This window comes from Mandrillus leucophaeus, unplaced genomic scaffold (genome assembly GCF_000951045.1).
Source record: "Mandrillus leucophaeus isolate KB7577 unplaced genomic scaffold, Mleu.le_1.0 Scaffold238, whole genome shotgun sequence".
Classification (NCBI taxonomy): Eukaryota; Metazoa; Chordata; class Mammalia; order Primates; family Cercopithecidae; genus Mandrillus; species Mandrillus leucophaeus.
Window position 1 is genome coordinate 644232 of NW_012102454.1, and position 11064 is coordinate 655295.

At 56.3% G+C, this 11064-nt stretch overlaps 2 protein-coding genes across 2 annotated transcripts in view; both read right to left on the bottom strand.

Moving 5' to 3' along the window:
* The window catches only part of HPN (hepsin), a 26556-nt gene extending 25360 nt beyond the window's left edge, over positions 1-1196 (bottom strand). Inside the window, exon 1 of the mRNA XM_011982287.1 lies at positions 1159-1196. The gene's annotated coding sequence lies outside the window, so the exon portion shown is untranslated. The remainder of the gene's footprint in view (positions 1-1158) is intronic.
* A 58-nt stretch (positions 1197-1254) lies between these two features.
* SCN1B (sodium channel, voltage gated, type I beta subunit) lies at positions 1255-10247 on the bottom strand. The gene is made up of 6 exons (XM_011982288.1): positions 10206-10247; positions 9291-9457; positions 8230-8470; positions 2440-2581; positions 1997-2068; positions 1255-1906 (listed from the first exon to the last, which is right to left on the bottom strand). The coding sequence occupies exons 2-5, from the start codon at positions 9396-9398 to the stop codon at positions 2002-2004; spliced, it is 558 nt and encodes a 185-aa protein (XP_011837678.1). The 5' UTR covers positions 9399-9457; positions 10206-10247; the 3' UTR covers positions 1255-1906; positions 1997-2001.
* Positions 10248-11064: the final 817 nt, after the last annotated feature.

Genomic DNA, 11064 nt, shown 5'->3' on the forward strand with positions numbered 1-11064 from the left:
GGGGGAAGGGGCGGGGAGGGGCCGGACCATTCGATTGGCAGCGCTGGAGGCCACCTAGCTGATGGGGCCGTGCTTGCGGGGGCTGGACCAGGCGGGCCCAGCTATGGGGCTCGCCTTGGACTTCCAGGGGGACCCAGGTGTGCCTGTCTGCGGGGGTGTGGGAACAGGGACACGCCTGGCTGACGACTGGGGGTTTAGGGAGAAAGTGCAGGCTGAAGGGTGGGGGTGTGACCAGAAGAGATCAGATGGAGGGCCCCAGTTTCCCTAAGCCCACTCCATCCCCACCCGGTGACCCCTTCCCCCTCGGCCTGTCTGCAGTCTCCAGCCCCAGGTGCGCCCGCCACTTGCTGCACCTCTGCCTAGTTCCCTGCTCAATTCCTGGGCCCCGACCCCAGCCCCAGCCTCTCCCGCCTGCCCTGCTCATCCTCCCCCGGCCCCTCCCCCGCTGCCTTCCTACAAGTCACGGGGCTGGTTTGCTTTGGCAGCCTCCGCCCGGCCGCAGTGACCTCTGGAGCCAGAAAGTCCTAGCACTAGATGGGGGGGATGGGGGGCTTGGCCCGGAAAACACAGCGCTAAGGGCAGAGGCCCAGGCCAAGTGGCCGGAAGCGTCCGCAGGCAGATAACACACTGTCCCGCCAGCAGCCAGGCGCGGTCCACGTCAGACCCAGGGCCAGGTAAACACCAGACGCGCAGGGTCACTGCCAGACACCTGCCCGTGCTCAACCACACGCCGGACACAGTCAGCCTCCGCTGCTTGCTCCAGATAGGCCTCCCGCACAACCGGCCCCACCCGCTTACCCACACGTGCCCGCTGTGCCCAGCCAAACCCATCTCCACCGCACCCATTTCCTCCACTCAGCCCAGGGCCCCTCACTGGGTCACGCTGGTTTAGCCTGGCTTCCGGCTTCCTCTGCTTTTCCATCCATACCTGTCTCTCCTTCCCTCTCCTCCCCAGCGCCCACCTCTCCAGAGACCCACACTGCTGGGCACACCGCACACCCCATGCCACCCCTGCACCCCAGCATCAGCCTCCATTCTCTTCCCTCCACAGCACTCCCTCGCTTCCTGGCTCCGTTCTACTCTCCCTCACCCCTCATGGTCCCCGCCGAGCGAATGGCTCCCCCAACCCCGACACGGATCAGACATTAGTGTCTTCACCTGTGGGCCCTCAGGTGGGGTCCCTGGAAAGCGGGCTCTAGGATTCGGGGACGAGGATGGGGGGAAGGTGACGGGGCTCACACTCGAAACTATGCATCAAGTCCAAGAGTCTTTATTTCATGAACAAAACTACTTCTGTAAAGAGAGACGAGGCTGAAAGGGCCCCTTTCTAGGTGGCCACAGTTCAAGGCTGGTGAGAGAGGGCGAGGTTGGGCCGGGGCAGGAGTGCATTACAGGGAGGGGGGACCCCAGGTCCAGCCGGAGGAAGCGGGAGAGGAAATGATGCCGGGGAAGGGGAGTCGGAGTGGGTCCCAGAACCCCCTGCCCCAGACTGCTCCAGCCCATCATCGCGATCCCTGCCGCCGGGCAGGGAGGAGGCGGGGAGGGGCTGGCCCCAGAAGTGCATGTCTGAAGCGGCCAATGTGTGCAAATCAGCAAGGAGGAGGGGTGCGGGGCCGCTGCCCCCACCTCACCGCCCCCCTCCCCAAACAGGCAGCAGAAGCAGGGTGGGGGCAGCGGCAGTATTGCTTTACCCATCATGCATGGCGGTGCGCGGCCGGCGGGGCAGGAGCTGGAGGAGGCCAAGGCGGGGGTGCGAGCCAATCCCCCTGCCCCTCCCACCCCAGCGGCTCCGTCGGCAGGACTCAGGCTTTCCCGGGCCCAGGAGTGGCCACCCCCACACTGGGCGCAGGCGGTGCCTGGAGAGTCCCCATTAGGGCTGGCTCTTCCTTGAGGCGGGGCCCAGGGCCTGAAGGGGAACAAGAGAGGGGGAATTAGGGACCTGGGGGACTTTGGCCCCTCCCAATCCCCTTCTCCTCTGCCCGCCCATCCGCCTTACCGGGGCTATTCGGCCACCTGGACGCCCGTGCAGTTCTCTTTGCTTTCGGAGGTGATGGCCAGGTATTCCGAGCTGTGGGGGAAAGGCCAGGTATACAGTGACCCCATTATCAGACCGACCCAACCCCCAGGGGATGGGGGAAGGTAGCGGGCTCCACCCCAAGTACACAGGGCTCCTTAGTTAGAGGAGGGGGCTACGGGTGGACTCCTCAGGGTCTTTGAGGAATCTGGCTGGGAGCCTGGGCTCCTGGGTTTGAGGGAGGAAGGGACTGGGTCTGACACCCCTATCCCATGTCTGACAGGGAGCGCTCCCCTCTGGGTGGTGCTGAGAGATGGCGCCCTGGGCCGCTCCACTGCCTCCTCCCCGCCCGGCTCCGGGTGTTCCTCTCTGGCAAGTGCGAAGCTGCCCTGTGTGCCCTCACTCCTCGCAGGCACCCCACTCACGCGTTCTCTTGTGCAGCAGTCTCCGTGGCGGCAGCGATCTTCTTGTAGCAGTAAACCATCTCTGCCACGAGCCATATGGTCAACACGACGATGAGCACATACATCATGATCTCAGACACGATGGATGCCATGTCTCTGTTGGCTGCAGGGGCCAGGCAGGGTTAAGGGGGTAGCCCAGACTGCGTGACAGCCTGAGTGTGCTGTGAGCTTGCTGTGTGAGCTTGGGCAAGTGGCTCGACCTCCCTGGGCCTGGTGTATGCACTGTGATTATTAATGCCCAGCCTTGGGTGGGCCTGGTGGGCGTCACCCTCAACCTGCCTCCCTGTGTAACTCGAGGGCACATCTGTGTCATTCCAGAGGCCCTCAGCACAGTGCCTAAAAGCCGTAGCTCTGCAACCAGAAGGCTCAGGTTCAAAGGCTGGCTCTGCCACTGGCCAGCTGTGTGACCTTGGGCAAGTGACTCAGTGTCTCTGGGCCTCTGTTTCTTTTTTTGAGATGGAGTCTCGCTCTGTCGCCCAGGCTGGAGTGCAGTGGCCGGATCTCGGCTCACTGCAAGCTCCGCCTCCCGGGTTTACGCCATTCTCCTGCCTCAGCCTCCCGAGTAGCTGGGACTACAGGCGCCCGCCACCTCGCCCGGCTAGTTTTTTGTATTTTTTAGTAGAGATGGGGTTTCACCGGGTTAGCCAGGATGGTCTTGATCTCCTGACCTCGTGATCCGCCCGTCTCGGCCTCCCAAAGTGCTGGGATTACAGGCTTGAGCCACCGCGCCCAGCCGCCTCTGTTTCTTCAATTGTAGAATTAATACTTGCTTCATCAGAGTGCTGTGAGAATTAAATATGCTTTAAAATCATTAGAATAGTGCTTGATCTATAAATAGCATTCAATGAAGGTTCACTTTTATGAATGTTATTATAACTGGGGCAGTAAAGCCTAATGGTTAACAGCCAGGGCTCTGGGGCCAGACTGCCAGGGTTCAAATCCTGGCTCTGCCTCTTACTAGCTGTGTGACCTCAGGCAAAGGACTGAACCTCTCTGAGCCTCTGTAAAATGGAGGTGGGAATACGCAGACCCTCTCACAGGGTTGCTGGGAGAGGAAATGAGTTAACATCCGTAACATGCTTGGATGAGCACATAGTCAGCACTGCTGAAGTGCTGGCTATTTTCCGGAAACTCTACATTCTCTCTACAGCACTGGCCCCGCCAATTGCCAGCTTCTCCTTGAGCCTAAATTTAAACTGTAAAGGGAACGCGTTCAGCCAGGGGCCAGAGTCAAAAGCCACTCTGGTGTCCTCGGCTGGATTTCCTAGGTGTCCATCCCACATCTCTGGCCCCCTCCTGGATGGCTGAGATCCCATTTTCCCTGCTGTCCTCAAATGGCCTCCCTCTGCTGCGAGTGGGGCACTTTCTGTGGCTCCACCCTGTGCAGATGGCACCAGTGCTTTCTGGGCCAGAGTGAGGGAGGGAGTGGGGCTGGATGCTCCCCCTGCCTGCCCCAGCTTCCCTGTGGGAGGAGCTGGGACAGGGTTTCCTTCTCATTCCTTCCTTCCTTCCTTCATTCATTCTTTTCAACAGACTTCTTTATTTTTATAAGAGACAGGGTCTTGCTGTATTGCCCAGGCTGGAGCGCAGTGATGCAGTCATAGCTCACTGCAGCCTGGAACTCCTGAGCTCAAGCAATCTCCTGCCTCAGCCTCCTGAGCAGTGGGGACTACAAGTGTGCACCACCAGGCTCCGTGAATTTTTTCCTTTTTTTTTTTTTTTTTTTTGGTAGAGATGAGGTCTCGTTGTATTGCTCAGGCTGGTCTTGAACTCCTGGCCTCAAGAAATCTTCCCACCAAAGTGCTGGGATGACAGGCATGAGCCACTGCACCCGGCCTCCACAGACATTATTAGTGTGTCTCATGTAGTGGGCACCTGCTGTCAGTCAAGCTCTGTGCTAAATTCTTTATCCAGCCATCTCCTTGATGCCTCGGAAAACCTCAAGGACAAGCGCATCCTGGCTGCCCACAGTGGCTGGCCTCAGGAACCACTCTGAGCTGGATGCACACCGGATAAAGCCCCATCATCGGAATTCATGCCCCCGCTCCTGGAACTCAGTGCCCAAATGGGTTTAGGTAACATGGCATCTCACAGGCAGCCCGCAGATCTGAAGGCCAGCCGCGACTCTGCAGGCCGGATTTCTCACCCGCCTCAGACGCTGCTGCGCCTCAAGGCATTTTCCACTCATGTTGTGTGGATCCAAAATAGGATTCCTGTCCCCATGGGTCCCCATCTGCCTGCTCCTACCACCGGTGGGCAGCCCCCAGCAGCTTCCCAGCATCTTCTCCACCTCTTCCAGGTCAGTGAAGTTCTCACCACCATGACCCGTCGCCTCCTCCTATGGAAATGACATGGCTCGTTCCTCAGGGGTCATTACCAGGAGGCAATAGAGGTTGATAGGCAATACTGAAACTGCAGCGAGATGGTGGATAAAAATAATAAAAAGGTCAGTGTGGTGGCTCCCATGTGTCATCCCAGCATTTTGGGAGGCCAAGGTGGGTGAATCAATGGAGGCCAGGAGTTCAAGACCAGCCTGGTCTACATAGCGAAACCCCATCTGTACTAAAACTAAAAAAGAATTAGCCAGGCATGGTGGCATGCACCCGTAATCCCAGCTACTTCGGAGGCTGAGGCAGGAGAATCGCTTGAACCCAGGAGGTGAAGGCTGCAATGAGCCAAGATCGTGCCACGGCACTCCAGCCTAGGCGACAGAGTGAGACTCTGACTCAAAATAATAATAATAGGCCGGGCACGGTAGCTCACACCTGTAATCACAGCACTTTGGGAGGCTGAGGCGGGTGATCACCTGAGGTCAGGAGTTCGAGACCAGCCTGGCCAACATGGTAAAACCCCGTCTCTACTACAAGTACAAAAATTAGCTGGGCATGGTGGAGTGCACCTGTAATCCCACCTACTTGGGAGGCTGAGGCAGGAGAATCGCTTGAGCCCGGGAGGTGCGGTGAGCCGAGATTGTGCCACTGCACTCCAGCCTGCCTGGGTGACAGAGAGAGACTCCATCACAAAAATAATAATAATAAGGAACGGCAGGCAGTGCTAACAAATACAGTAATATTGTGGTATTGTGGGTAATGAAAAAATACAGTAGCACAGTGAGTCATGTTAAAAATACTGTAGTATCAGGGGTGATGATGAATATAGTATAGTATAGAATGGAATATTTTTGAATGCTACAATAGGATTGATTTTTAAAATACTATAGCATAGCATGGTGGATAATAAAAATACCCACCATGGTGGGGAATGTTAAAAATACTCCAGCGTGATGGATTATAATAACAATACTGCAGGCCAGGTGTGGAGGCTCACTCCTGTAATCCCAGCACTTAACGGCGGCTAAGGAGGGAAGATTGTTTGAGGCCAGGAGTTCAAGACCATCCTGGGCAACATAGCAAGATCCAGTCTCTACAAAAAAAAGACATATATATATAGAGAGAGAGAGCTGGGCATAGTGACTCACACCTGTAGTCCCACCTACTTGGGAGGCTCAAGCAGGAGGATCGCTGGATTTGGGGAGTTTGAGGCTGCAGTGGGCTATGATTATGCCACAGTATCCCAGCCTGGGCAACAGAGTGAGACTTGGTCTCTCTTTAACAAAAAACAAAAAACTGCTGTGCTTGGCAATATTATGATAGTATAATATATTGTGTAACATAAAATATACTATAGTGGGTAATATAAAATACTATAATATAGTGGGTGATGTTTAAAAGGCAATACTACATATGGTGGGTAAAAAACACTAGAACTGGGTGGATAGTGCAGAAAACAAACTCTGCAGGGCCAACATAAGGAACTGCATACAACGGTAAATGCTGGTAAAAATACGGGCTCTGGGATGTAGTGTGATAACAGTGGACAATCCTAAAAAAGAGAGGCTCAGGCCGGGTGCAGTGGCTCATGCCTGTAATCCCAGCACTTTGGGAGGCCAAGGCAGGTGGATCATCACCTAAGGTCAGGAGTTCGAGACCAGCCTGGCCAACATGGTGAAATTCCATGTCTACTAAAAATACAAAAATTCGCTGGGCGTGGTGGCGCATGCCTGTAATCCCAGCTACTCAGGAGGCCGAAGCAGGAGAATCACTTGAACCCGGGAGGTGGAGGTTGCAGTGAGCCGAGATCACACCATTGCACTCCAGCCTGGGCACCAAGAGCAAAACTCTGTATCAAAAAATAAAAATGTAAATTTAAAAAAAAAAAAAAGAGAGGCTCTACTGGGTCAAGGTGTACAGAGGACACAACACCCTGGCCAATCGCCAATAACAAGATGGAAAGCACCTAGGTGGCTGAACAGTGCCCTGGGGCCTCCCACCCTCTCCCATCTCACCTCTACAGATTTGCAAGAGCAATAACAGGTTTTGTAAAGCCCCAGTACCAGGGGCGTCTTTGTCACAGCAACTCCGCGGGCGGGGCTCCATCGTCCACCTCTGCGGCTGACCCCCACCCCCCAGCAGCATGACGAACACCAGAGTGGCTCAGACATGCCTGCTGAATTGCATTTGGCTACACCGCTTTGACAATAAACGTAAAAATGCTCATTATAAAAAGAAACCCACAGGCTCTGGCTGATCACAGAGTACAGTGAATCATGCCAAGAACGGAAACACAGTCACCCAAGCTCCTCTGGGTTCAAGTCCAGCTCCCAATCACATGACTTTGGCCACATAACTTTCGCTCCCTGAGCCGTGGTTTTCTCATCTGTAAAATGGGGATAGGAAGAGTCCCAACCCCGAGGGTGGGGAGAGGATTCACTAAGGAACTCCTTGTAAGGCACTGAGGCCGGCATCCATCTCACGGAAAAGACGGGCAGTGCATGTTGCCCGTGAGGATGTGTGTGCCGTGGCCCCGCGAGACCTTCTTGCCACGGCTTGTAGCTGGTTCAAACCTGGGCTATCTCCCCGCCTCTAAGCCAGTGGCCACAGGGCCCTGGACAATTGCAATTGATGCTGAGCAGAAGATGGTTCAGAGAAGGGGTGGACCTCCCTCAAACAAGGGGTCCAGGGCGGCTGAGGCAAAATGATGAGACATCCGAAAGCGCTGTAGATCCTTGCTGCTCAGAGGGTGGGCCCCACACCTGTGGCCCCACACTGCCTCACCTGAGAGTTTTAGAAAGGACCCCTGGGCCCACCTCAGAGGTGTTGAGTGAGACTCTGCAGGCCAGCGCAGCTCCCCTGTGGCAGGAGTGCAGAGGGGTGTGTGGAACTCTGCTCTAGGTGGCACGCTCTCTTGTCTCATCACGACAGAGGGCAGCAGGGCTGAGTTACTCAAACAGTAAGAACCGCCACCCTCACCACCACGTGCAAGGCTCTGATGGAAGCTGGGCATGTGCCTGCAGTTGCTCAATCCTCATGACGCCCGTGATGGAATCATGGCTCAAACTACACCCCGAGAAACACATCAGATTATTATCCTGGGCGAGCCCAGGACAACCCTTTGGCTCAGAGACAGAAGGCACCTGCCAGAGATCATGCAGCACAGGTGACAGAGCTGGGTTCTGTACCCGGAGCATCTGTGGGGGAGATGCATGCTTTGACCTCTCTGTGGGCTGGAGGGAAACAGAGGCCAGAGCTGGAGTGGGCGGGAGAGGATGCTCCCCTCTTCCCCCAGCCCGCTGCTGTGGGCGGATGGCTGGCCAGGCACAGAGCCAGCCTGTCCTGTCCACTACCTGCCATCTGTCCCTCCATCTGGCTCGCCGGTGGGTGACGGCAAAGAGGCAGGCAGCGCCCAACTCACCTTTGTCCACTACCTCAATGTGGATCTTCTTGACAACGCTGGTGTTGTGCTCGTAGTTTTCGAAGAAGAGCAGGCGGTAGACGTGGCACTCGTAGTCGCCCGAGTGGTTGTAGGTGACGTTGGTGATGAAGATAGACAGATCCTGCAGGTCCTTGGTGCCCCGGCTGCCGTTCCACACCACGCGGCCCTCGAAGCGCTCGTCCTCCTCCAGCTGCAACACCTCATTCTCATAGCGCAGGATCTAGGGGTAGCCAGGGAGGGGGAGGTGTCGCTGCCTGGGCCTCTCTTCCCTCACCTGACCCTGATTCTCTCCCCTGCCGTGACACCCACAGACACAGATGGTACATAGATGGGCTCAGACGCCTTGACCTCAGGCAGAGAGGGCACAGGGGTGGGGGGGCGGGGGCTAGGATCATGCCTGGAGTCATCCAGACCTCGCTTTTGCCTCCAACCGAGATGCACATGTGCACACACACGTTCCTCAGTCATCCTCTCAAGCCCCATCTGGCCTCTAGGCCATCATTCTCTGCAGTTCTTTCCCAGCCACCAGATACACTCCTCCAGCAGGGACAGGGCAGTCTGATCCCCGCAGCTGGAGACCCCAATTCTCCAGCACGTCATCGAAGTTTATGGTTCCCTCTCCCATATGTAATGCAAAGTACACACGTATTTCAAAGGAGGTTAAAAAAAAGAAAAAAGTTCTGTCTTCCCTCTGTAATGACTATCTGAGACATTGTTTGCTGGTGCCAAATAAGTCCATTGACATTTATTTCGTGCCAACCATGTGCCAGGTGCGTCAATGCATTCGGTCCTCACGCAAACCTATGGGCTAGAGACCACTGCCACCCCATCTTTACTGAGGAGGAAACTGACTTTCAGAGAGGCTCACTGATTTGGCCAAGGTCACCAGCAGGCCACTGGCAGAGCCAGAATCTGAATCCAGGTCAGCAATCACAGCATATTATTAAAACAAACAAACAAGCCCCCTCCCTGAGATCCAGCCCACTGCCTCCCACACGCGGATTCCCGCCATCCCACACCCGTGCCCGGCACCCACACACCTTGACAAACTCCTCAGTGCCCTTCTGGCGGAAGGTCCACTCAGTGAAGGTCTCAGCGGTGGTCTCGCTGCGGCGCTTGCAGGAGATGCAAAGAATTTTGAAGGTCATCCCATACACCGCCTCGGTCTCCGAGTCCACCTCCACGCAGCCCCCCCAGGCTGAGGACACTGTGGGGACAGCAGGCTCAGGTCAGGCAGAGGCACCCATTGCCCTAAGCAATGCCAGACCCCTCACAAACCATCTGTTCCCCCCTCAATGATTACCAGCAGACGAGACTGGATGCCAGGCTAAGCCCTGTCACTCACTGTGTGACCTCAGCAAGTCATTCGTCTCTGGGTCTCAGTTTCCCTCTCTCTTGTTGAAAGAAATGGTCCTCTGCTTCCAGCATTGGCTGGGCCCATTTTCATACATTAGGTAGGGCCTTGTACATGGGAGGCCCCATAGGGACTGTCAACGTTGCCAGTAACTCAGACTTTTTGCTACCCGAGTGCCCCTTCCTCAGAAAGTCCCTTGCTGGAGGAACCCAAGCACCTAGGTAGTAGAATGACACTTCCAGCTAAGTTAGAAGTTCAAGGTGGCAGTCGTTTTCACCATTAAATTGCAAAACCAGCTAGCTCCAGGAGAAATGGGTTGGGAGAAAAGAAGGTCTGGGGGTGGGGGATTCTGGGGAGGTGGGCACTGGAATTGGGGCTGATCCACACTCAGCCCCTCTTCCCAGCCCCACAAGCCCCTGTGTGAGCCATCCCCTCCCCAGCCTCTCCTGCTTCCATCATCCCCTCTTCCCCAGGGTCCTCGCCTCTAGAGCTCTTCCCACCCCAATCCCATCCACTACTCAAAGCTTTCCTGAGCTCTCTCCTGCCCCAGGGCCTTTGCACCCCATGGAATTCCAGTCTTAGAATTCCTTCACTCTCCTACCTGGCACCTCCTTCCTGCCTCCCAGCACTCTGTAGCTAACGCGGTGTCTCTTCTGCTGCAGCCCTGTGCTGTCCTTGTCTCCTGATCCTCAGGACTTCTCATCCATCCGCCCCTGCTGCGGTCCCTTTCAGACTCCCTGAGGGCCTCTGTCTCAGTCCCTCCCATCTTTGTCCCTCTCAGGGGTCTCTCTGAAGGTCCCTCCACTTTGTGTCCACTCTCTGGGCTCAGAAGGAGACCTCTCCTAATCCCTTTCCACCTTTCCACGTCTATCCCTTTTAAAACTCCATGCCAGATTCTCTCCCGGTGTTCACGGGCACCCCCATCTCCCTCTCTCTTCTCTCCATCTCCTTCTGCCTCTCTCAAGTTTCCCTTTCTCCATCGCGCTCAGTCTCTTAACTCTCTTTCTTTTTCTTTCTCTCTCTCTGTCTCCAATATCCCTCTCTCTGTCTCCGTCTCCCCCTTGACCCCCACGTCCCCAGCCTCCCAGCGGACCACTCAGGTGCGCTCTGAGTCCTTCTCTGTCTCTCGCCCCCTTCCTCCCGTCTCCATCTCTCCCTGTCCCTCCGTCTTTCCTGTCCCAGTCTCCGGGCGCCGCCTTCCCCCCACCCCCCTCCCGCGGCTGTGGGTGTCACATTGCAGCCTGCGGGGCTACGGGAGCAGCTGACTCCGCGTTTTCTCGCCCCCGGCTGGGCGCCTGCAGCCGCGAGGCTGTGCCAGCCCGGCCCCCGCCCGCTGGAGCCCACCCGCACCTCCACCGCCCTCCCCACCAGCAGGCCACTGGCAGAGCCAGAATCTGAATCCAGGTCAGCAATCACAGCATATTATTAAAACAAACAAACAAGCCCCCTCCCTGAGATCC

Bases quoted from the DNA above. Each gene is read 5' to 3' on its own strand.
- SCN1B (XM_011982288.1), bottom strand. From the start codon at position 9,398: ATGACCTTCAAAATTCTTTGCATCTCCTGCAAGCGCCGCAGCGAGACC. The intron at 8,471-9,290 runs GTGTGTGGGTGC...GGCTACCCCTAG, and splicing joins GCACTGAGGAGTTTGTCAAG to ATCCTGCGCTATGAGAATGA. The intron at 2,069-2,439 runs GTGAGTGGGGTG...TTTCCCCCACAG, and splicing joins ACTGCTGCACAAGAGAACGC to CTCGGAATACCTGGCCATCA.